General features: G+C 33.6%; 5 protein-coding genes across 6 annotated transcripts; 3 read left to right on the top strand and 2 right to left on the bottom strand.

Annotated features, from left to right (window-relative positions):
* The first annotated feature begins 230 nt into the window (after positions 1-230).
* On the top strand, positions 231-4,012 carry LOC112524683 (glyceraldehyde-3-phosphate dehydrogenase, cytosolic-like). Of its 2 annotated transcripts, XM_025134624.1 has the most exons (11): positions 231-301; positions 397-429; positions 529-629; positions 1,563-1,678; positions 1,768-1,867; positions 2,199-2,345; positions 2,489-2,549; positions 2,643-2,740; positions 2,963-3,105; positions 3,190-3,363; positions 3,692-4,012. In XM_025134624.1, the coding sequence occupies exons 1-11, from the start codon at positions 298-300 to the stop codon at positions 3,738-3,740; spliced, it is 1,026 nt and encodes a 341-aa protein (XP_024990392.1). In that variant the 5' UTR covers positions 231-297; the 3' UTR covers positions 3,741-4,012. The 2 variants fall into 2 exon arrangements, with proteins under 2 accessions (XP_024990392.1, XP_024990391.1); XM_025134623.1 differs by lacking the exon at positions 231-301 and having other exon boundaries at positions 308-429.
* Positions 4,013-7,309: 3,297 nt separating this feature from the next.
* LOC112525382 (pentatricopeptide repeat-containing protein At3g04130, mitochondrial) lies at positions 7,310-9,021 on the top strand. The gene has a single exon (XM_025135496.1). The coding sequence runs from the start codon at positions 7,342-7,344 to the stop codon at positions 8,887-8,889; it is 1,548 nt and encodes a 515-aa protein (XP_024991264.1). The 5' UTR covers positions 7,310-7,341; the 3' UTR covers positions 8,890-9,021.
* Positions 9,022-13,225: 4,204 nt separating this feature from the next.
* On the top strand, positions 13,226-16,163 carry LOC112525985 (ankyrin repeat and protein kinase domain-containing protein 1-like). Its single transcript, XM_025136328.1, has 2 exons — positions 13,226-13,912; positions 14,916-16,163. The coding sequence occupies exons 1-2, from the start codon at positions 13,226-13,228 to the stop codon at positions 16,140-16,142; spliced, it is 1,914 nt and encodes a 637-aa protein (XP_024992096.1). The 3' UTR covers positions 16,143-16,163.
* A 550-nt stretch (positions 16,164-16,713) lies between these two features.
* Positions 16,714-17,469, bottom strand: LOC112524250 (TLC domain-containing protein At5g14285-like). Its single transcript, XM_025134007.1, has one exon. It carries the CDS (start codon positions 17,467-17,469, stop codon positions 16,714-16,716), a length of 756 nt encoding a protein of 251 aa, XP_024989775.1.
* A 2,333-nt stretch (positions 17,470-19,802) lies between these two features.
* LOC112525375 (putative F-box protein At1g67623) lies at positions 19,803-22,948 on the bottom strand. Its single transcript, XM_025135480.1, has 3 exons — positions 22,461-22,948; positions 20,626-20,791; positions 19,803-20,388 (listed from the first exon to the last, which is right to left on the bottom strand). Exons 1-3 carry the CDS (start codon positions 22,667-22,669, stop codon positions 19,975-19,977), a joined length of 789 nt encoding a protein of 262 aa, XP_024991248.1. The 5' UTR covers positions 22,670-22,948; the 3' UTR covers positions 19,803-19,974.
* Between the last annotated feature and the right edge of the window lie 4,021 nt (positions 22,949-26,969).

Genomic DNA, 26,969 nt, shown 5'->3' with positions numbered 1-26,969 from the left:
CAAAAAAATCGACATGGTTTTCGGGGAAAGGAATTGATAATTGAAATTAAAAAGACGTGATTTGACGAAGGAATAATCCGTAGAATATTCCATTTATTTCCAACGGCTGTTTTTCAAAAACCTTAACCTCCGTTTCCTTTTCTTTTTCTCCAAGACAGTAAATTGAAACGTGACCTACCGCCATCGGTTCGTCCGCCCAAGCTTTATATACCACCAGCCCCAATCCCTTTTATTCTCACACTCATTATTCACCATTTCTTATCTCTCTAAAACCCTTTCAAACTCTACTCAATCGCCATGGGTAATTTCTCCAATCATTCATTCCTTTTTGCTTTTCATACATAATCATATATGTTTTGATTTGATTAATGTGTATTCGTTTTTTTGGATTTGCAGGATCTGACAAGAAGATTAAGATCGGAATCAACGGTAAGTTTTTGATTGATTTTTATCATTGTTTGATCTGTTTTTGTGCTCGTGTTGGTTTTTTTGGTTATTGATTCATTGGATCTGGTTGATATGTTATAGGATTTGGAAGAATCGGTCGTTTAGTTGCTAGAGTTGCACTTCAGAGAGATGATGTTGAGCTTGTTGCTGTTAACGATCCTTTTATCTCCACTGACTACATGGTACTCTCATCTGTGTGTGTGTTTGTTTTGATTACGATGCAAGTGCTTATGTTTACATCGGATTCGGTCTGTAAATGATGCTTGCTTACTTCTAGTCGTTCACTGGTGAATAGTAGATCATGAAGGCGATCTTATATTAAAAAAATGATGCTGAGGATCACATACTATAGTAGTACGTCACTTTGTTTAGATCAACACGATATAAATGTCTGGGTTTATACAGGACTTGATCTCACTATATATTGGTATATATGTTAGGTAAAATAATTGATATCTGTCTGTCCGTTTCGTTTTGTGAAAAAAATTACTCAGATGCAGCAAACATCACTATATCGTTCATTTGAGAGTCTTGAGGTGGTGTTATAATCAAAATGGTAGCACGTTACCGTTCGGTTTACATTTACATGGATGCAACGTGAGATTTGGATGCATTTAGTGTTTGATGAGGTCAAAGTATGCTTGCAATAGTATCATTTGAGCTTTTTGTTGGTAAAGATCCATTTATTACGGTGCACGAATAATATGTTTGCCTCGTGTGAATGTGATTTCTTTGAACATATGTTTTGGAATCATATACATATGTCGTGATATCTGTTTTTGCAAGAAGATGATATTGTGCTATTTAAATGGTAAACAAGGTTGCATAGTTGTTGTTATTGAATAGAACTGAAAATCATACTGAAGAGTCATTCAGTTAAATATGTGTAAGCAGTTTGTGTTTGGATGCAAATAATAACCATGGATCATAATTAAATTTGATTGTGAATGCTATTTCGTCTAAGTAATTTCAATATGAGTTCATTTGCGCGGGTTAAAGTAAATCGAAGTCATGACAATACTCAAATCTGCCATGGTGCCACAATTTGGATGTAAATGTTTGGTTTCATGATTTCATCAACCTGCAAAGAGTTTACTGAGATATTTTGCTTGTAGACATACATGTTCAAGTACGACAGTGTTCATGGCCAATGGAAGCATAATGAACTTAAGATCAAGGATGAGAAGACCCTTCTCTTCGGTGAGGCCCCAGTCGCTGTTTTCGGCTTCAGGTAAGATCCGTTTAAGGATTAAAATCACCTGTTTGGAAACTTTTTTGTTCCTTAAATTGGGTAAATTAATTGTCCTTTTGTGATGTTAGGAACCCAGAAGAAATCCCATGGGGTTCAGTCGGAGCCGACTTTGTGGTGGAATCCACTGGAGTCTTCACAGACAAGGACAAGGCTGCTGCTCACTTAAAGGTCTGAATTGATTTATGCTTTAGATATTGGGCATATTGAGTCTTTCTCTAATATAGTACCTGATAGTTAGATTAAGCATTAGGCACAACTTTGACTATAGAACATCCCGAGTTTTGCTTCACTTTACTTTATTTCATTTTGGAATTTGCGAACAAAAGATCTTATTGGGAAGTTCAGTTGTGTTTACCTTTTATGCGAGCTGCCTTTATTTGGCCATGGTTGCAAGAACCTAGATGTATTTCAGTGTAGGTGCTGCTTGATCTATAAATATCCATTTGGTTCCTTTACACGAAGATAGACTAGATTGACTTTGATTTTTTTGTATGGATAGGGAGGTGCAAAGAAGGTCATCATCTCTGCTCCTAGCAAGGATGCTCCCATGTTTGTCGTTGGTGTCAACGAGAAGGAATACAAACCCGAGCTTAACATTGTTTCAAATGCTAGCTGCACAACCAACTGCCTTGCTCCTTTGGCCAAGGTATTATAGCAGTTCATTTGGTATATATCTGGATTGTCACTCAAGTAATTTATGTGGGTATTGGAAAAAATATGTTGTGTTTCCCTTTCATATTCAGCTTGATTCTATTTGTTTCTTATGCTTTCACTTTGTATGATTTTCAGGTTATCAATGACAGGTTTGGTATTGTTGAGGGTCTTATGACCACAGTTCATTCCATTACTGGTATGTAGCCTTTCAGTTGGTTGTATCTACATCACTCATTATTGATGAGTAAAAAATGTGAAATAGATTTAATTTCTTTCCAACACATTTCAGCCACTCAAAAGACCGTTGATGGTCCATCATCGAAGGACTGGAGAGGTGGAAGAGCTGCTTCTTTCAACATTATTCCCAGCAGCACCGGAGCTGCCAAGGTAAATAGATTGATTTCTTATCAATAGAATTGAGATATAAACGATACAACTTTACAACCATTTAAGGATCCACGTTTAAACTTCATAAAACTAACTAATAACCAAAAAGACATTGGATTTTGATGAGCGTATAACCCTACTACTGATTTGGTAGATTACTCGGCTAATTATGTCATTTGTGGAGTTGGAAACAGTCGATTTACCGACATTCTGTTTGTGTAGGCTGTTGGCAAAGTGTTGCCAGTTCTTAACGGCAAATTGACTGGAATGTCCTTCCGTGTACCAACCGTAGATGTCTCAGTTGTTGACTTGACTGTGAGACTTGAGAAGAAGGCTACTTACGAGCAGATCAAGGCTGCTATTAAGTAAGTGTTTGATTAATTATTAAAGATCGGATGCTTGTAATTCTAGCGATAATTTAAATTAACTTTTGGGATTCATTCTTTCAGAGAGGAATCAGAAGGCAAGCTGAAGGGTATTTTGGGATACATCGAAGAAGATGTTGTATCCACAGATTTCATCGGTGACAGCAGATCAAGCATCTTCGATGCCAAGGCTGGGATTGCTTTGAACGACAACTTTGTGAAACTTGTCTCGTGGTATGACAACGAATGGGGATACAGGTACTACAACTTGCATAGTTTCTCTCTCTCTTATCCCAACCTTTTACGACTTGGAGCCTGTTTGCTAGCAGCTCAACGAGACTCAGCTGACTCAGTCAGCTGTATGTAAACTCTGTTTAGCAGTGGCTTAATTATATAGAAAGCGACTTGTAAACACTGTGAAGGTACAAAAAAGACACTGAGCCTTTGCCGCAAAAACACCGAAGGTTTAGTGTTTCTGTGCCTTCGCAGCAGGTCTCGTGAAAAAAGACTGGTCTCAACGAGAACCATTACTCTTATTGTTGTGACATGCTATTTATTTATTGACCATTTGTATCATGTTTTGCAGCTCCCGTGTTGTTGACTTGATTTGCCACATTGCATCCGTGGAAGCCTAAATGGATGGTCCTTGAGACGAAGGCTTGGGTTGCGATTTTTTGGTTATGTTTTTGAGTTGGAATAACCGGAATCTGTTGTACAAGGTTTTGGGATACTACTAGTTCTTGGAATAACGTTTGGTACATGTTGTAATGTTCCAAGTCTAATGATGTAGTAGTATTATAGTAAGGCTCTTTTTCGCTAGGAAAACATTGTCTGCTTCCTTTTGTTTAGTAAAAAACCCTTCTTCATTGTATTCAATTTCACAACAAATTATAGCTTTGTTCCATCCATCCATTGTTTGTTCCTTTCCTTTGTTGGTGTTTATTTATTGAAAGCAAAACCAATACGTAATCACCGAATAAATAAATTCACGAAACGTTTTTAAAAAATTATCAAGGTTTCCAAAACAAGTCGGTAAATGACCAATCAACTAAATAAGATTCTCTCTTGGCTTACCAACTTATCTCAGTCAGTAACCAAAATATTTTTTGACTCGAATTAATAAACAACCTGCTAGTATGATGATAATGAATGTTTGTTATATATTCTCTATAATATATAACTATGATGTCGACAACTGAAGGGGTTGTGGTTAGGGGGTGTTCATGGGTTGAGTTGATTGAGTTTGAGTAATTTGAATAACTCAACCTAATGTTTGCGGTTTGAAAAATCTTAACTCAACTCGAACCAAAGTGCAACCCAATCCGTACGGGTTAGTCGAGTTGATACCTTGGTACATTAAAATATTATTTTAACATAGAATATGTTATTTCTCTACTTATAATTTTTTTCATCATCAATCATTTGATACAACTTATTCATAATTCTTAGGTACATCACATTATGCTAATTTTCTCAGTTTACGTATATATGTTCACAGTTACTGAACATATATGTGAATGAGCTATATAAAAATGTGAATAGATTGAAAATGTGTGTATATGAAGAGCATACATGAAAGTGTAATTGTCTAATATACATATTAATATAAATTCAACAATCATATTAAATCCAATAAATAAAATGATATCGGGTTCATTGGCTTGAACTGGGTTCAAATACTAGTAACCAAGAATCAACCCAATATATACAGTTTGACAATTTTACAACTCGATTAGATATCGAGTTGCTTCGTGTTGAGTTATTTCGTATTAGGTTGGGTTGATCGGATTGGTCGAGTTTTTGAGCAACCCTAGTTCTGACGTGTGATTGATTGCATATGGCTTTTAGAATCTACGTTTGGTCTCGAATAAAGATGAAAGATTTTTTTGATAAATATTAAGAAAATTGACTAAAATAGTCAATTATTTTCAACCAAATTCATTTTTTAATCATTTTTTAAATTCGATTCTTATTTTAAGTGTAACTTGTAAAACTTATTTTTATAATTAAGTTCTTATGTTAACACTTGTTTGTTAAACTTCATTTCTAATATTGTTTGATTTCATATTTTTGACTGTTGATTCAATTTAAAAAAAAAGGTAAAGTGATGCTAACATCAAGAATGTGGTTATAAGTTCGATTATTGAATAAAATAAGAAGTAAGAGGCTCTTTAACAGTTGTTGAATGGTTTGGTACATAATAATTAAGTGGTTAGAATGATTAAGAGTCTCTCATGATATAATGCAAAAGTAAATATAATTGTTTGGTAATTGTTTACAATAAAATTATGACGCTTAATGGTTAAGGAAGGTTCATGATACAAAATTATCCAGAGAGTTTAGAATTATTAAGAGAGGAACTTTTTTTTGCCAAACAAGATTCACCTTTTAAAGATTCAGAGGTTGTTTCTTGATGAAACTATTATGAGATAAATAAACAACCCCTAAATTATAGATGATAAAAACATTAAATTATTAATGAGGGAAAATTATTTTAATACTTGGTTGGGTCGGGTCGGAAATAATCATATATAGCCTATAAAAACCCAAGACCCGTCTGTTCTCTACCTTCTACGCGGACAAACGACGCCTTTGCGAATGAATCTTTGATGCACATTGCTCAAACCTCGGAGTTGAATACATCAGACTTCAGAGTAAGATGCCCAATAAAACTCTAATTTGTGCATCACTAGCCGACTTTGATCATTGAGCTGATTACTATTTGAATATGGTTGATTATTACAAGGAAGAAGGAATAGCACTCGTTTTTTTCAAAATCTTAGTCGTCAGTAGAAACATTGTTGTTTATCATGTGAAATAGCAGCTTGAATATGGGTTTGAATGGCATGATTCCATTTCAGACCCCTTGGGTTCCAAGAAAATTACAAGCTTGAGTTTGTATCTTGCATATAAGGTGTTTGATGAAATGATTAGTAGTGTAAACTTTGACTGGTCACTGGTGTTGTATAAGTAATTGGGTAGTTCACTTGAATGAATGTTGGATCCTTTATTATTGTTATAGACCCGAGCTTTATGCCCAGGCTCCCAATCCAACCCCTTTCCACCGATCGAACCACCATTTGGCTGCAATGCTCTGCCTCTCTGATCTATCCCCCTTTACACCATCTTCAAGACCTTAACTACAAGTGTATACCCTCTTCAATTGGGTTCTATTTCTGTTTTTTATGATGCCCTCTGAAGCTTGATGCCTTTCACACCTTCCCCACCGGTTCTGCTTCAGGTTAGGGCTTTATGATTTTTAAAATTATATCAATTAACTAGTTAAGTGCTTCTTCCTAATTTGTTCTTCCATTATGATAAATGCTATATGTCCATTTTCTATTAAATAGTTATTTTAATCCCTCAATAATTATCGTATGACGCTATGAACCATTTCTATTCAATTGTAATATTTCATTATGATTATGCATAGAACTTTTCTAATACTTGTAGTGGAATAATTTAGATTGATTCATGTGTTCTAAATAAGGGAATTTTACAGTCTTTTTGACTTAGTTCCATTCAGATTTGTTGTGTTTATTAATTAGTTTAATTCTTAGGAGTCATCTATGCCTGATAAGATTAATGTTGATAGTTGTAAACAAAGTCATATGGAAATCAACTTACCCCAACTTCCGACCAACCCTTGATTGTGGATTAGGATTTTGGATTACAATCCTAATATTCGTGATCAAGTTCGTAGAGCATATCCAGTGAAAAGGTCTTGTCAAATTCGTGGATCCTAATACTTGTGTTTATTTTAATTCTACATCATATGGTGCTCCCCCGTACAAATTCCTGGCTCCGCCCCTGGGGAGGGGAATGTTTGGAAAAAACTTGGTTTTTTTTTTTGCGTAAAGCTCCCCCGTAGAAGTTCACTGAATAAGCCATTTTCTATATCATTAAGCCACTACCAAAAATTCATGTATGGCTGACCGAATAAGCTGCGAGTCTTATTAAGCTTGTTAAGCTGCTAACAACTTGATAGTGATATTTGCTTATGGTACTACTATGGTTGCTCCCTGGCCCAACTATATCAATTATGGCTTAATGCATTCTTGGATTCAGTATATGATGCTTTCGAATTATTTTCGTGGTTTCCCTCATATCATAGATACAAAGAATGAGATAAATGTGCATTATGTTTGGAATTCAGATTGAAATTGTTAAAATAACTTCAATCTTATGGGAATTGCAGAATTGCCACTTTAGCAATACTCTTCTCTCACCCGCTTCATGTTCATCTACGCCAAGAGTCGCTGTGAAAAAAGTCTCTCTGTTGTTGGATCTTATGTGATATATGCCTCTGCATATTCTGCTCGTCATCATTTGAATTTGTTCTTACCTACTGGGTTCAAATTGTTCCGATTCACCAGCAATGCATTCGCCAACCAAGAAACGTGCTCTTCTGGCTCACCTGGAAACATTGACATTGTTATTGCAAAAGTTCAATCTGGACGAAGTGATGATGAAATTTTTCACTCTCTCATGCATGATCAAGCTTGTAGCACTATACCCATCTCTCACAATCTTGTTTTTCAGCTTCTTCATCGATTTAAAGATGATTGGAAGTCTGCATTGGGCGTATTTAAATGGGCAGAATCACACCCAGAGTATACACCATTATCGGAGTCATATGAGATGATGGTGGACATATTAGGGAAAATGAAGCAGATGGAAAAGATGAGGGCACTGGTCGAGCAAATGCGTCAGCATCATCAAGTTACGATTGGTAGTATAGCCAAGGTCATGAGAAGGCTCTGTGGGGCGGGAAAATGGGAAGATGCTGTTATCATATTTGATGAACTAGAAAGATTTGGATTGGAGAAGAATACCGAATCCATGAATCTCATACTTGACACCCTCTGCAAAGAAAATAAAGTTGAGCAGGCTCGCAAGATTTTCTTGGAGCTGAAATCATACATCCCACCAACTGCTCATACTTATAACATATTTATTCATGGATGGTGTAAGGTTAACCGGGTTGATGAAGCACATTGGACAATTCAAGAAATGAAAGGAAATGGTTGTAATCCATCTGTTATCAGTTATTCAACCATTATCGAATCATATTGTCGGCATTCCAACTTTGATAAAGTCTACGAGCTACTAGATGAAATGGAAGCTCAAGGTTGCCCTGCTAATGTTGTAACCTTCACCATCATCATGTGTTATTTAACAAAATCAGAGAAATTTGAGGAAGCACTGGAAATACCCGAGAAAATGAAATCTGTCGGATGTAAACCTGATACGCTCTTTTACAATGCGTTGATTCATGCTCTAGCAAAATCTGGCCGAGTTCAAGAGGCTCGTAATGTGTTTGAGGTTGAAATGCCGAGTTTTGGCGTTGTGCCGAATACATCTACTTATAACTCGATGATTTCAATGTTTTGTCATCATGGTCAGGATGAAGAAGCTATAAATATGCTTAGGAATATGGAAAATTCGCAGAACTGTAGACCGGATATCCATTCGTATAATCCGCTACTGAAGCTGTGCTTTAGAACTGGAAGAACGGATGTATGGTTGGGATTAATGTTGGATGAAATGATCGATAAGCATCATTTGAGCCTTGATTTGTCTACATACACTCTCTTGATCCATGGTTTATGTAGGGCGAACAAATGTGATTGGGCTTATCATTTCTTTCAGGAGATGATTGCTAAAGATATTAGACCGAGATATTATACATGTTCGTTGCTTCTGGATGAAATCAAGCAGAAGAATAACTATGCTGCTGCTGATCATATTGAAGACTGTATGAAGCATATGAAATCAAGTTGAACACCAAAAGGTAACCCTTTTTAGCTGTAAGAAGTTATAAAGTTTATATAAATTTAGTTAGCGAAATGATGTATGCGAAGTGCAAGTTGTTTTTATCACCTATGAAACGCGGGTCGTATTTTGAACATTCGATTAAAGATTATAACAGATTGGCCTTTGTTTACTTAGACGACATTGGGTATATGCGGATGAGACTGGACTAAATAGGATAGGACGAGTTAAGAGTGAGGTACACGAGTGAAAGAATTGACATGGTTAGTTTAGTAATTTATCAATCTTGTCTAAATGACTAAATCTTCTTCATTTTATTCACCTATTTTTGGGGGAACTGAAAAAATGCATTTTTTGTCCCATCCAAGCCTAGGAGAAAGGTATGATGTCGTGCCAAACGTTCTGTCAAGTTTTTATATTGCCTTGTTTTTTTCATCGGATAAATTGCATGGAAAAATAATGTACTTTAACTTGATTCTTGTAATTTGGGCTTTTTCATTTAGTGTTAAAAATGATACAATAAATCAGAAATTAATTGCTATTTGTATGGAAAAAAAGAGAGTATATATGTGGTGAGAAAATAGGGAGATAGTTGTTGAGGGCATGAAGTTGGTCATGTGCAGAAAGGTACCGTTCATTACATTTTGTAGCATTTAATAATGTTTTGTGTTTAATTAATATTTAATCAATGTCATGCATTTAATATTTTTCTTTTGTCTTTTATTAATGAATTAAATATACAGTAAAATTATATAAAACATTAAAAATTCTTTATTATTTTTATTATATAAATAATTATTTATTAGACCAGTATTTTATTTATTTGTTATTTTTTACTTTATATAGTAAGCTAATAAATTATTTAGTATTAAATTATAATAAAAAATAATTAATTATAATTTAACTGTTATTTGATTAAAATATGATTTTTTTTATATTGAGGTATCACTTAAAATTGAACAAAAACCATTGTATTTAAGGGTAATTTATAGATAATCTTTGGGCAAATTGAATGAAAAAATAACGTATTTTAACTTGATTCATATTTTAGTATCTAAGATGTAAAGTTTTAAACATTTAAGTACTCAGGTAACCGGTCGAAGCCTTAACCAGTTATCATGTTGATGTGGTGAATGATGATATGAAATTGGGTTGAATAGCAAATAATACTGAGTCGGATAGTACATCACTCATCATATCAGCATAATAACCGGTCTATGATTCAACTGTTTACCTGGGTACTTAAATGTTTAAAATTTTATATCTTAGGTACCAAAATGAAAGTTTTAAAAGCACGTTATCCAAAATAGGAATTAAATTAAAGTATGTTATTTTTTCATGTAATTTGTCCATAATTTTGAAGCTAACAGAATGTTTTTAAGAATTGTATTAGAAATTGTATGATAGTGGACGGTCTAATTTCAATATGATATTAAAAAAATAAAATTACAACCATAATAAATAGTGAAAATGACAATTAAACTCTACAAATTGATGAAAACGTGATAATAAATTAAGAATTAATAAAAAAATAAATAAAACAATAAAACAACAACCTTTAATCTAACGATAGTGACGTATGAATTTCTTTGGTTTTCTAGAAAAGGGCAAGAACCTTTCTTGGTCCAAATATTATCATTCAAATTGGAATATAAAAACAAATATTTAATATTAATTAAATAAATAATAATATTTGACTTTATATATATATATAGGGTTGGATTTACGTGAGACCAATAGTTTTTCGTGAAACTTGTAAGACCAATTTATGTTCATTGATCAACTTTATAAGCAAATGATCTAATGGTCTAAAGTTGTACGGTGGTAATTTTGTAATTATTGAGAAGTCTCGTGGCGTTTATGAATATTCAGATCTGACGATTGTAGATCTAATCCAAGGGTTGAAAATTAGTCTTACGGGTCTCACGAAAAACTATTGGTCTCACATGATCCCAAGTGTATATATATATATATATATATATATATATATATATATATATATAATATTTAATAGACTATTCTTGATAATAAAGGTATATAAAAAGCCAGTAATTTTTCTTTTTTTGACAAGTTTTTATTGTGATTTACTAAATATTTTATCCTTGTTTAAAATATTATAAAAATCATTAAATGCTTCAGATTTTTTTATTAACCTGAATATCCAACCTGTTATGCGAGCGGACTAATCTTAAGGTGATTGTCTGCTTTACGTGTAGCCTGGACTGAGTTATCGCATTTGAACCTTGTGGCTATAAGGAGAGTTTTATTCCTTTTTGGAACCTGAGACCTCCAGACACTTTTGACATTTGAAGTCAAACTCAAACCAATCAAGTACCACCGTTTGTCGTTTACTCTAGACATTTTGAAGTGTATAGAATAATAGAATAGGAATTAAAAAGGTTGAGAATCATGAAACCTAGTAATCATGTATAATCTGATATTGTTTCTCAACGTGGTTATTTTAATGTGTATTTGTTGTTTTAAAGTGTGAATTAACACTTCACTTTTCTGTATATTGTTTTACAATATAAAACAGGTTCAGACTCATTCCTGACATTTTATACGCCATTGGTGAGATGTAAAACATGGCCCTCCATAAGTTAACTATTTGCAGTAATGATATGTGTAAACCGATATAAATCGCATGAGTTTCCATCTAACATGAGTTTCTTGATCGCTTTGAACCTTTAGGGTTTAAACAAACTTTTTTGGAATCATCAATTATAGAATTAAAAGACCATGTTGGTTATATCTTGACATTTTATTTTTGTTTTAGAAATAAGAGAGTACTTAAGATTCATGCACTCATATGAAATAATAAAGGACCAATAATGTATGAAAAAATAAAGATATTTTTTGAAATTCTCAAATTGGGCCCCAGGGACGACCCCTGAACAAATCAACAATATATGATTATTGGTTCTTACGATTCTCAATTTTTTTATAGTTTTCAGTTGATTATACCTCTAATAGTTAATTAAAGACAAATAATCATCCATACTTTTGAGTTTTGACCTTTACTAACATTTGAACATTTGACTTCTAAAATAGAGAAAATTAAGATTTTAAATTAAAATTGAGCTCCAATTTATTTCCTAAAAGTATCTTCAAAATAGAAAATGGTAGGAAAATGAAACGAAGATTACCCAAAAATGATTACATTTCAACTTTTCATTCTACGTTTTGAGGAATCTGTTGGAGATGTTATTACTATTTTTGACAGTGAAGAGAATATATATATATATATATGTATATATATATGTATGTATATATATGTATGTATGTATGTATGTATGTATGTATGTATGTGTGTGTGTGTGTGTGTCTCTATATGGATGAGCGATCAAATGCAAACCACCCAATCTGTACAAACCATGCAAACCACCTTCATACATCGATTTTATTGTTTAATCTTATGGAAAAAAATTCATGAAATTGTTTAATCTTGTGAAATTGTTTCATATAATACTTTTTTTAATGAAATTATTTCATATATAGTTATGAAATTATTTCATATAATACTTAATGAAATTTTAATAAAACAATTTCATGTATTTATCTAAAATTAAAATAATAAAAATGATAATATCCATTAAAAATGATTAATCAATTTCTCATAATTTTTTAAAATTATAATTAATTAAATAATGTTTGTAAAGCCTCTCTCATGGGATGAGACGCGGAGTGTGACGTTGGTAATCACGGGAGTAAGAAGGAATCTCTCTGCCAACTATGCAAAACCATCATATTCTTGATCTCATCAGCAAAACAAGAAAATTATGCATCCATCCATTCATCTTTTATGTCTTATTTCCCTCCATTTCTGTGATTCTCATCATACCTCTCCATTCATCCATCTTTCCCCAAACTCATAATCCTTTATTACCTTTCTTCAAGCCTAAAGATCCCTTTTTGCCTTGATTCTCAAAGGAATCCATTAATCCTCCATTGGGTTTCTTGTAAACTCGACTTCTCTTTTTAGGGTTTTCTTGTTTCCCAATGAAGTTGCAATCTTTGCTCTAATCATTCGTGAGTTTTTGCAAATTATAGTGTTTAACAAACTGGGTTTACTTTGATTTACCCTAAATCTCTTGTCTTTTGCCTTAATTCTCGGAGGAATCCATGAATCCTCAATTGGGTTTTCTTTAAACTCAACTTCTGCTATTGGGTTTCTCTTGTTTCCCGATAAAGTCACCATCTTTGATCCAGTCTTGCATAATAACTCATGGGTTTTGCAAATTATGGTGTTTAACAAACTGGGGTTAGTTTAATTTACCCTAAAGATTGATCTTTAGGTTTCGGATTTCGAGAACTTGTGCCTAAATCTCTTGTTTCTTGCCTTCCGATGCCTCCATCTTATTTCCCATTAAGATGGGAAAGCACAGGTGATCAATGGTGGTATGCATCTCCAATTGATTTAGCTGCTGCAAATGGTCATTATGATCTGGTTAGAGAGCTTCTCCATTTTGACACAAACCTCCTCATCAAATTGACCTCCCTCCGCCGGATCCGGCGGCTCGAGACGGTGTGGGACGACGACGAACAGTTCGCCGACGTCGCGAAAAACCGGTCGAAAGTGGCTGGGAAGCTACTACTTGCAGGGGAACACAATAATGGCAATGGCCATGGTCATAACTCTCTGATCAGAGCTGGCTATGGTGGTTGGCTTATCTACACAGCTGCTTCAGCTGGTGATGTGGGTTTTGTTAAAGAATTATTGAAAAGAGACCCATTATTGGTTTTTGGTGAAGGTGAATATGGTGTCACTGACATATTATATGCTGCAGCAAGAAGTAAGAACTGTGAGGTTTTTAAGGTGTTGCTTGACTTCACAATTTGGTCAAAGGGTGATGAAATTGGGTCTGTTTTCAAATGGGAGATGCTGAATAGGGCTTTTCATTGTGCTGCAAGAGGTGGAAGTCTTGAAATCTTGAAACAGCTTGTTGAAGATTGTGGTGATGATGTTTTGATGTACAGAGATTTGCAGGGTTCTACTTTGTTGCATTCAGCTTCTGGAAGAGGTCAAACTGAGGTATTCAGCTGCTTAATCACTTTGTTTTTATGGTGTTTTGGTTGGCTTTCCATGAACCACTGAATGGATAAAGCTGTGTGTTTGATTGGCTTTACATGAGTAACTGTACCGATAGAGTTGTCTGTGTGGATTACTCGGTTTGTATAGATCGGGAAGGTTTTTTCTTAGGTAGAAGTTGCGTTTTTTTTAATTGGAATGGACAAGTTTGGAAATGTTTTGGCTTTTTGCATAAAGTTTTAGAAACTTATTGAATACATCACTTTTCTATATATTATGCCACTACTAAACAATCATCTATAGTTGACTATTTGTGAGTCTCGTTAAGCTCGTTAAGTTCCTTATTGTTAGCAGTTTAATGAGACTCGCAGCTTATTAGCTCTACGTTTAGAGTGGTTTAATGATATAAAAAGTGACTTATTCGGTTAGCTTTCAAGGGGGATGTTTTATGTAAAAAGTCAAGTTTTTCTTTAAATCTGTCTCTTCCAATTAAAAAACACACTTTTTTTCATCTATGAAAAAACCATCTCAAACAAAAACTTTTTCTATCTTTGCAGAACCCACCTTAAGGTGGGATATATTGAGATCATGTATAAAGGTGATATAATAGGATGTTATGACGTATTTGGGTTTCCTAATAAAAAAATTAGGACGATTTTGAAAAAAAGTGTTATATTAGCTTTTTATTGAACAATTTTGAGAAAAATGTTTTATTAACATATCTTTTTATAAGACGGTTGTTCTCCTAAGAAATTTTTCGAATAATATCTTATAAAAAGACTAATAAGACACTTATATTTCAAAATCGTTCTAAAAACATGTTACAATGCTAAAACGTGTTCTATCAACTTATTGTAACACTTTTGCACAAGACGTACAATTGTTTGGTTCTATAAACTTAAGTTCTATAAAGCTGTCTTGTCTATTAAGACATGTAGACATCTGACGTCGTTTTGTTGTGGTTGTGTTAGATTATTGATCCCGAACGGTGTGTGAGTTTGTGTAGGTTGTGAAGTATTTGGTTGAATCGTATGATCTAATCGGGTTGACGGACGCTCAAGGCAACACGGCGTTACATATTGCAGCATACAACGGTCACTTACGAGTGGTCAAGCTTTTAGTTTCTTCATCTCCATCGTTGATCGCATTAACGAACAGTTACGGCGACACTTTTCTTCACACGATTGTGGCCGGATTCAGAACTCCGGGGTTCCGGCGAGTTGATCAGCAGATCGAACTCATGAAGCATATCGTGAGTGGGAAGATCGTAAATGTTGATGACATCATCAACGTTAAGAACAACGATGGTCGAACGGCTCTTCACGTTGCGGTTATTGAGAACATCCATTCCGATCTGGTCGAACTCCTTATGACCGTTCGATATATCGACTTGAACATTAAAGACGTCGATCGGATGACGCCTCTTGATCTCCTTAGACAACGACCGAGATCAGCCTCATCTGAGATCTTGATCAAGAGGCTGATCTCGGCCGGAGGGATCTCCGATTATCATGATTATATGACCAGAACTGCCCTCGCTTCCCATTTGAAAACACACGGGATTGGGGGCAGTCCTGGAACTTCATTCCGAATTCCCGATGCTGAGATCATCTTTTATACAAATCCCGATAAGGACTCGATGTATTCGGGCGAACTGAGTCGGTATGACTCACCGGCCAGGTCAAATTCCGAATATGGTCAACGGGAATCGGGGTCTAGTGCTGCTAGACGATTGAAACTTCTTTTTGGATGGGCTCGAAAGAAAGAAGACGACGACGATCGTGATTCCTTGGATTCTTTCCGTTTACGGAAAGGTACACTCGAAAACAGTCCCATTTCGATCCGGGAAAGATATTCAAAATGCTCGATCCCAAACAACAAAAGGGTGCTCGGTCCCAGCCCGTCCACAAAGAAGAAGTTCTCACAAGGGCTAACCCACGGGGTCCTGCAAGTGCACTCACCCTCGAGCCAGTTTTCGGGGTCATCTTGGTCTTCGGGTTCAGCCGATGAGGACGACGAACACAAGCCCACAAATGTTGATGTGATGACCTATATGCGGTCGAGCTCGAGCCCATGGGCTAACCACAATAAACCGAAGTTCCATAGACGACAATCTTCGTTGAGCAAGGTCTTGATGAACCAAGTGTTCTGTTTTGGTGCACAAGGTATAGCCGCGGACGAACCGGTTAGGCGCCCCAACCCACGTCAGAGTTACATTGGTTCAGTTGTTTGAGATATTCTTATTATATATATATAAATCTCAATAAGGACGATTTATTTCATATTTCTTTAACAAATATATATTATCTGAATTTGCATGAAACATCCGTATCATCAACGGTCATTCATCAAACACTTATCTGATAAGTGTCTATCGGTAAAATTCCACATTGTCGTTTACTTACCGACTGTATGTAACAATTTACTCAGTAAACACTAACCATGGTAAGAGTCTTCGTGAGCATTTTCCAGTTAAGACTTTTGGTCTTGTTAATTTAGATTTCAGACTTCAACACCAACTTTTATTAATCATAAGTAAAATAAGACTTCAGACATTAACACCTCTAAAAAAACTAGATATACGTAATTTTATATGATCCAATTATTTTATACAGTTTAAAATACATACATACAAACATAAATAACATGGGTGGATTAAATACATTCCTACCTACTAATTTTCTCGATATACGTATCAATATCAAGATTTATTTTTTACATATCTGATACATAAATAGACGACTAAACGTAAACCATTTACCCTAAATAAAATCAAAAGAGTTCTATCTTTTAAATATGTATTTCTAACTTAATTTCCTAATCTTGCTTCTTTCTTTAAACAAGTTTAACCAAAGATTAGACACCCACAAAACACTAACCAAGATTGCATTCACAATCACAACCATCCAAGAAACCCAAGCCCACACCGGAATCTTGCCGGAGCCACCGCCGTTCAAGTAAAACACCACCATTTTATGCACCACCAACGGCCCTACCACCCCTCTAACCACCGTATAAAACCCATAAAAATAAGGAGATAAACCACCATAAAACCTCGCCGCCGATGCCACATCATCTTTCCGGAACCTAGCAAGACTCCATGCATTCTGACAGGGGCTAGTCACCTCAGCCAACATAAGGAGGAGGAGGACGGCGGACCCGCCGGAACCCACCACAAACCGGCAGGTTATGAACACATAGAGAACGGCTAAATGGTGGGCAATGAATAAATGATCATTGGGGATGAAGATGAAGTAATGTGAAGTGTCTGTGAAGAAATACGCGATGCTGAAATCAAGAACTAGGGTTTGGAATGGTATGTTTTTGGCGGCGAAGTGGTGGTGGTGCGGTGGTTGTTGGTGGAGGAAAGTGGCGTAGATTGATAAGAGGACCGCCGGTGTGCCGTGAGCTAAGGAGATTAGACAACTTGAAGCTTCTGGTCTTTGTTTGGAATCCCAATTCCTGAAAAGTGTTGTGTAGCCAAGAAGATATATGGAGATGAAGATGAGAGTGAAAGATGGAAGTAAGAAAGGATCAAGATTTTCTTGATTGACTTCCATGGCGGTTGCAAAGGTTCAGTCTTGAACCCTTTATCCAAAAGATGATAAGAGATGGTTTAGTGGGTTCGAGCCTGACCCTTTACTCAAAAGATGAAGGATGGCTAGTGGGTTCGATCAAAAGATGAAGGATGGCTAGTGGGTTTGAACCCTTTACTCGAAAAAGATGAAGGATGGGTGGTGGGTTCGAGCCTGACCCTTTACTCAAAAGATGAAGGATGGTTAGTGGGTTCGAACCCTTGACTGAAAAAAGATGAAGATGGTTAGTCGGTTCGAATCTTGGAAAGTTTGAATGGCAAAAGAAGAGGTTTTAAAGGAGTTTGGTTGCGTGAAGCAAACTGAATACATATAACACGATACACTCCAATATAAAGTTAGATTCCATGTGCTCAACGAATATTCTTTATAATAAAGAAAATTATTGTGTAAATAAGAACTTTTATATATATTTTTTAATTTTTGTGATATCTTCAAATTTAAATTTTTAAAGAAAAACATTATTGTTTGCTCAAAAACACATAAATTCATATTATAATATCGACAGAGAAAAAAAACGAAATATTAAAATCAAAATTTATATCGTTGAATTGTGCGAATACCCTTCTAGTCGTATCATACTGAGACTCTAATTCATATGAGATTCACTTATCTTGGTTTAAGGATATGGATTTTCTTTTCTAACATATCTTTAAAAAAAATCAAATATTTGCAATTTATGATGACCGCCTCAAGACTTTAGAGTTCTTTTAGTGTGGGTGTCCAGGTTAACTTGTACAGACTTCGACTAATTACAGAGGCCATAAAGAACAACTAGAAATCCTCAGTAGCCTTGTAAGGACTCCAACTGGTTAACTCAGAAAAAATTTCCAATTAAAGGCTAAAGTTTTATTGTCAATTGAGTTAACTCCGTAGGGCTTTTAAGAGTTTTAAAGTCATATACGATGAAAGATTCTAAGTATATTACTTTTACCATTTATCTTGTTGATGTAAACTTTAAAATAAATCAATGATATTATTTTCATGTAAATTAATCTTGATTTTAAGTAAAACTTTAAAAAAAATATCTTATGGGTCGTTTACTAAACGCTTACTTGGTAAGTGCTTACCGAATAAATTTCCTGATCAGATGAACATGACATAGTTCAAGAGTTTTACTCGGTAAGTGAAGATGACGACTCTTATCCAGACAAGCGCTTATCCGGTAAATTATTTGCATTCGATATATTTTGATGTACTAAAATCTTACACATCAAAATAAATTATAATGTTGACTCCTATAAGTAAACACTTATTGGACAAACATTTGGATAATGGATGGCTTTCGTCTATGTGTTTCCAAAAATCTTTTGGTGTATCGTGCACATATGGCATTGGTCCACACACGTGATATAATATCTCTATCAGATGAACGTATATACACATCATGTGGTAACGATGAAAATATAGAAACTTAATACTATTGGTTGAGTACTAATTAAAGATATTGCTTTAAAGTGATGAAGATATTTTAATAGTTATCAGTCAACGGATTTGATTAAAAATGTGGTTATAACTATTTTTTGAACATATAAACATTGGTCCTCTTAATGTTTAATTTGAAAATCAATGAATATGAAGAAAAAAAAATTGGAGCAAAACAAAGTACACCAAAAAAATAATTTGAATAACTTGGAGTTATTGTAGGTGAACTTTCATAGCCAAAAGGGTTTTGACAGTATCTAGAATCAAATCAGGATTCAAGTTTAACTAGTGCATCACAATCCAAGTGATAAGTGGTATTTATTAGATGAATTAGATATTGCAAATTCATATATATATATAGGATTAGGATCGTTTATAGGGGTTTCATTTTAAAAAATGATGAAACTTTTATTATTTGATTTTCTTGATAGGACAAATTACATGAAAAAAAATGTATTTTAGTTTGAGTCCTACTTTGGGTGACGTATTTTCAAAACTTACATTTTAAAACCTAAAATGTAAAATTTTAAACATTTCACGCTGATGTGGTGAGTGATGTGATATCCAAGTCAGTATTATTTGCTGACGTGGTTAGTGACATGAAATTTTATTCTTCAACCAGATACCTAAATGTTTAAAACTTTATATTTTAGGTACCAAATTAAAAGTTTTGAAAATACGTTACCCAAAATATGAATCAACTTAAAATAATGCTCTTGATATGACAATAGAAACTTATAGATCATACAAATATGGAATTGATATCAAAATTATAAAATAAAGAAGATAAAAAACCTAAAATCATATAAATATAAAAAAATAAAACTATGAATATTCATGAAAAAGAAAAGGAGAAAAATATATCACACAGTATAAACCAAAATCAAAATTGCAGATTTTGAATACGCTAACAAACATAACTACACAAGTCACCATCTTTTTGCACAATATCATACCTATATATATATATATATATATATATCATATAATTTACCTCTAAAAATCGATCGTAATAATTCGAGATGGTCGAGAAATAATATGTACGTCTTAAACGATACCATCTACCATTTTACAGAACGAGATAACTTCTCGATGCCACCCACAAGCGTCGCAACCTATAATCTCTTCTTCTTCATCGAATTTTCTTTTTATGAAACAGGCGGCGGCGGTGGTGTTTCGTTCTTGACACTTGCATCTAACCTCGTTTAGTGAAATCGAATTATTGATCCACATTTCTCTTATAATCGTTTTGATTTTAGCTCTACAATCGCGAATTTTCAAGTTTTTGGATCTTGATACCTTCATCGAATTTAAGATATTCAGGCCTTGTTGACTCGATTGGCCGCCTCTAGAGAGTAGAATCATACCGTATACATATGTTGCCTCTACATGGCCTTTTTCCGACGCCCTTTTCAAGAACTCGAGTCCCGTTTCTATCCGTGCCAAACTGAAGAACTCTATCTGCAAAGTTTTGATGATAAATTGAAATAAACGCAGTTAGTATTTTCTTATACAATAAAATGCATCAAAACACAACGGAGTTTGTTTTAGTCGCTACAACAAAATTAGCTTTATAGGACGCTTATTATCTAAGCGTCTTAATAAAGCTATTATAACATTTTTAGGTAAGAAAGGAGATTCCAGCATATATATATATATATATAGGGGATAAATGGTCCAAATTTAGCAGTTACATACCATTCCTTGTCTGAACATTGCCTCGGGGTTCCCTTTATCGATACATTGATTTAGAAATGAAAGAAGTTCATCACTTGGAGGAAACCAGTGAATTACTGGAAACTTATCGATAGAAACATGTTGAAAGATGTACTCGTCTTCTGCTGCTCCGAGGAAATCCCGACAACTAGATACAGAACAAGAGGATGATTTCATCAACCACAATAGGATTTTTATTTCAAGTACATACGCAAATACATTCAATAAAATATTATTTTTATCTCTTAAACACTTAATTTCAATGCCTCCGTCGGTGAAAATAATTAAATATGGCGCCTTAAAGATTTCTTCAAATTTGTAGATTTCTAGCCCGGTTCTTTTTATCTATATTTTAGCATTGGTTATGGCATAACTGTTGGAGCAAAAATATACCTTAAATCTTAAAATCTCTATTTTAAGATAGTTATTATGGTACTGAACTAATGACCCTTTAGTAACATAATTTTCTTTGGAATAGGAATAGGGGTTGTTATCACCAAGTTGGATATACAGATTGACATAAACTTTGATGGAGTTTAATATCAAATGGGGTGACAATAAAAATGATTTTTTAATTTAAAAAATGTTTGTCTTTTTTCCGTTTGATGACCCCACAAGAACACCAAAATAATGAAAGAAAAAGGGGACAGAAGCTGTACTGGGATGCCATTATTGATTGTCACATGACAATTGGATAGTTGCATAACAAAACCAAATTCAGGAATTTAGGCTCATTTTGTGTTTTAATAGAATTTCAGAAACTTTCTCTAAATTAAATAAAATCGGAAAAACATGAATAAAAAATCTCTAAATTTAGAAAACTCCCTAAGACTATTGTTCATGATGAAAAATTGTTTTTTTCTTGTTAATTAAAAAACTTATTGTAATGGATTTTTTTAAAACCCATAAATTATAATAATTTTAAAAATTAGTGAATCATGTGTTATTTCATATGAGTTTTTTTTTATCTAAGATTATGATTTAAAACATCAGTTAACATGTGTTTGTTTTTTTTATTCTCAAATGTATTTGTTTTAAAATATGAAACTTTTTAAAATGTTTGTAATCCACGTAAAAAAGATTTTACATTGTGAACCGCAATGTATAGATATGAATCAAACTCATTATGAAATAAATATATATTTATCAATATATTAAATACTAGTCTTAAATAAAAAAAAATTATATAAAATAATACCTTAAAATAAAAATTATTACGATATGTATATGAGATATGGCACACGATACACTAAAAAAGAATCATAACTTGGAACATGGTATTGGACGTCACATAATTACATATCACATACGAAGGTATTAATGTGATACCAACTTACTAGTATATTTATTAGTTTTTATATATTTCTAATGTATTAAATATTAAATATTATAACTTTAATTATTTTGATTAAACAATGTGCACAAGTTTTAGTCCTTACAATTAAAAGCTTTTAAACCTTACATGTGTTAAATGGAAACTCAAAGTATCACTCAGAATTTACACAGAATGATAAATTTTTATATATATAACTTGAAGTTGGTACAAAATTAATACTAACATGTATCAAAAGAAAACTGTTGGCATGGTGTATTGCGTACAAACTTGGAAATCATAATGTAGTACTAGTAATTAATGAATCCGTATCTTTTATAAACAAATAATTTGTAAAAACTTACAAATCGATTTTGATGTGTGTATTTCGTTTATGTCAACTTGTTAAAACTCTTGTTTAATAATTCTCAAAACGTAATAGAAAGAAACTGTATATCAAATAGGGAAAAATAGATGCAGCTTGCGTGAAGAGATGGAAAGGTACCTTAATTTAGCATTGAACAGATCTGTGAAGGAGGAGGATGCAACTCGAGCAAGGACATCAATCAGTAAATCGCCGGGAAGAGATCCGACCACCGGCCGCCGCTGTTTCCCTACAGCTGATTTACTTTTTCCGTTCATTCTAACCGCGTTGATCTTCCTTCTCCTCCTTCCGATCGATGATGATCTGCAATTCGTATCTCTACTCGACATATCCCAACGATAATCCAAAAAACTTGAAATTTTCAATGGATCAAAGAACAATGATCGGAAATTGCAAACTGGAATCAGAGAACCTGGTTATATAATATATGTGATTCCAAATTTTGGAATTAAGAATGATGAATAGCCATAGTTAACTGTTTTGAACACATAAATTGAGAAACAGTGAAAAAGGTAATTAAAGATTTTAGTAGATTTTCGGATCAAAAATTTCCAAATCCCGATTTGGTATGTGTGTTTGGAGAGATAGAGAGAGATACAGCGATGCTATATGTATAGATGGATGGCCGACTTTAGTTCAACTATAAGCCTGTTTCCACCGCTTAAATATGACCCAATAAACGGTGACGTATTCTGATGGTATTGCCTTTATTATTAAGATATATCTAATGGTATTTTAAATGTTAAATCCCGAATGAATCGTAGGCCTACGTAACTATCGTAAACCCAATTAATTTAATCCCTTGATAGAATAATACACGTCACTTTGGCAAAAGTTTTATCCAATTGTTTTTTAGTTGGACAAATTACATTTTTAAAAAATAACATATTTTAATTTAATTTATATTTTATGTAACATATTTTTAAAATTTTCATTTTGGTACATAAGATGTAAAGTTTTAAACATTTAAATATATGAATAATCGGTTACCATGTTGATGTGTTATTTCATTAAGTATTATTTGTTGACATAGATATCTTAATCTAAATTTAGTTTTTATGTATTGTGGTTTATTAGAAGAAAGAGTTAATGCTTCAGTCGATTACGCGGGTACTTAAATGTTTAAAACTTTACATACTAAGTATTAAAATAAAAAATTTGAAGGTACATTACCCAAAATAAAAATCAAATTAAAATAAGTTAATTTTTTCATGCAATTAGGTCTTTTAAATTTAGGAGAAAGAAAAGGAAAATAGTTTTTTAATTGTGTTCTTAAAAGTAAAAGAAAATTATATTTTTTATAATAAACAGGAGAGAAATAAAAATAAAAATGTCATTTTTACATATATACTTTTTAAAAATGTATCATTTAAAATAAAATATCGGATAATTTTGTAATTTTAGTATTTTTTTAAGATTTAATGTTTTTTATTTCCTTTCCTCCCCTTCCTTTTTCTTCCACGTTTAGGAGGAAAGTTTTGAGAGAAAACTTATCAATATTTTTCTTCTCGTTTCTTTTATGTTTGGTAGTAAAGTTCTGAGAGGGATCTTATTAATATTTTTCTTCCCTTTCATTTCTCTCTCCTACAAAAAAGTTGTAGAAACACGGGTATTTTACTTTTCTCCCCTTTTTCTCCCTCTCCTTTCATTTGCTTTGTACAAAAGATTTCGAGAACACAACATAACACTGTATCTATAACAAAGGTTCTTGTTGAAGTTTTCATAAGAATCTCTATTGTGGGACTGGGTTCTTATCCTATTACAAGATCTTATAAAAATCGAGGTGCTTGAACAAAAACCTATGTTATAATCTTTTTCTGATTTCCCTTTTTTTTCATTCTTTATTGTTTTTTAATCATTTTATTTTATTTAAATTAATCCGAAAAATATACAAGTTAAAATTGATAAATGATATAACGGGTTGGGTTGGGTTTAACTGAACCAGACCAATTCCAAAACCAATTACTTGGTGGTTTGACGGATTTAGTTAAACCGGCTTATTTTGGGATTGGTTGGGTCGTTTTTGGGTGGCCCTAGTTCAACCTTTAACCGATAATTCATGGGCAAAAGGGGGAAAGTTGAGTACATGTATCATCCCCATGGAGCTGTTGAACCCAAGTAGTCATCAATGATTTCCATTAATAGACCATGTGCCCTATGTTTTCTTTGTTGCTATATTTTTTTAATTATGGAAGGAGTCCGTTTGTACCTATCTCAACTGTACCTCAACTAATCACGAGGGTCTTAAACGAGATGGCCTGTAAAATCTACACTGATCTTGAAAGGACTTGAACCAATCGCCTTTGATGTTAATTATCGTAACAAACCCTTAGAGCAGCTCTAACATATGCTCTATAATTTTTTTTATAGTAGAGTATCAAAACTTAAAATCACAAAAACGAATCACATTTGACTCGAACAAGTATAAATAGCAACTTCTTTAAATATAAGTTTTAATTTTTTTTTTTTTTGAATTTGGAGATTTTCACATTTCCTCTCGTTTTCTTATTTTAATGAGAACACAACTCTTGAAATAAAAATCTCTATTTTAACGTAGTCGTAAGATCCTCAAGGGCCACATTTAGTCACATTTCTATATTGGGAGTAATGATCTACAACAATATACTATAAGGGCATCTCCAACAGGTTCTTCAAAATGAAGAAAATGAAGATTTTGAGCCAAATTTTTGCTCCAAAAGCTTCCTCAAAACTATCTCCAAAATATAGAAGGTAGGAGAGGGAAGGGTTTTTTCTCCAAATATGGAGAACGCCCAAAAAATAATTACCAAGTGAGACCACAATAAGAATTTTTGAAAATAAATTTTTAGATAAAAAGATAATATTTAGATGAACGGAATATTTTAGTATTATAATCAATGTTGGATTATTCAAAATGGAATATCGAGAAAACTCCAAGTCTAAAGAATTTTCTTAAAAAAGGAAATTATTATTCTTATTCATTTCCAACAATTAGATTAAGTTTTTTATTATAATAATTAACATTAAAAATCTCTAAAAGAGAAATTCTCTTGGAGTTGGAAATTAGATTCTTTCATAAATTTTTAACGGTTCGTTTTTTATTTTGGAAAAACTATAAAGAATCTGTTGAAGATACTTGTAAAATCTACTATTATTTTGTTAACTATAGTTGTCTGGATTAGGTTACACGTGCTTTGACCGAGGCCTTGAAAGAACAGCCATGAAAATCCCTAACAATCTTACCTGAATCCAACTGATACCTCAAAAGAGGATGATTGGAATATCTTCTCAACTGAGAAATATGTTGCAGATATTATCTTTGAGTGGTTCTGATTGATTTGGATTTCAATTTGGCTGCATTTCTTCTATGTAATTAGCTTAACCAAAATCATAATCAAATCCATCAAATTCTGCCCTGTTCTAATTTCACATCCACATGCATCATCATCAAATCCCCTTTTTTACATATCTAATGCAGGATTTAACACATAATCTGTTAATTAGCTCTTCTCCTTTCCTAATTTTGTATATGATTCTACGATTCTACCAAAATATTTGCTGTTAGTGATCAACAAATGCATTCAGCAACGATAATGAAGTTAATTACGGATTTGTGGTTATAAGAATACTTAAACACATAAGTATTTGGACGAGAATAACATGCCTTGTTAATTAGGGCTGGAGTTGTATTCTGGACGTGCGGTTGAGATCGATCAATGGCGATAATGGCGGAATTCCTGAACTCCGATTACTGTCGAAGCTCAGTGATTCGACGCTGTTTCGATTGGACTTTGTAGAGATGAAGAAATTGAGTGATTAAACCTAACCTCCATTGATAAATAGCTTGGATCGGAAGAAATAGAAGGAGTTCCTTGTTTTGAGTCTGGCACATGCACCATAATCGGCGGTGGTATCTCCGATTAGCTTTTGAGGAGTTAATTTTTGCATGAAGCTGGAACCACCAAATATGGTCGGAGGATCGAAGCAATTAAGACCAGATCCTTCTCAAACTTGGTGCCCTCACCCACAGATATATACATATACATACGTATAAGTATATGTATATTCACACATTCATACGTGTATTGATTACGTATCTTGAATCAATGCAGAAAATACAAAATGTAACATACGACAACATTCTTTTGGTAACCGTGGGTATTTACACTAGCTTATGTGCACCGTCTAGTCTTTAGGGTTGTATTTGGTATATGGGACACAGGACGGGACAAAACTCATTGTCTCATGTTCAGCGTGATACGGGAGCAGACAAGAACTCATTATCATACGTTTGTCGCGACATTGGACAGGGACAAGAACTGACAGCATTAGACAAAAAATACTTTTTATTGTTCCACCAAAAAAAGTGGAACAAGATGAGACAATAATACGACAGAAACTAAAATATTATTAATTAACTCTCGTTTCATATAACCTTAATATGATAGTTCCTTCAAAAAAAACTTAATATGATAGTTGTTTCAGTGACCATCATCGCTACTCGCAGCTGCCGCCGCCACCGGTTAGAGACGGCCAAAAATCTGTCCCTGGTCGGGCCCAAATCAGTCCCGGTCCCAAACACTATTTCCATAACCGGTCTCAGTCCCGGTCCCAAACACTATTTCCATAACCGGTCTCAGTCCCGGTCCC

The sequence above is a fragment of the Cynara cardunculus genome (assembly GCF_001531365.2).
Source record: "Cynara cardunculus var. scolymus isolate 2C chromosome LG 13, CcrdV1, whole genome shotgun sequence".
Taxonomy (NCBI): Eukaryota; Viridiplantae; Streptophyta; class Magnoliopsida; order Asterales; family Asteraceae; genus Cynara; species Cynara cardunculus.
The sequence above is the reverse complement of the archived record's forward strand: the minus strand, read 5'-3'. Positions and strand labels throughout refer to the sequence as shown.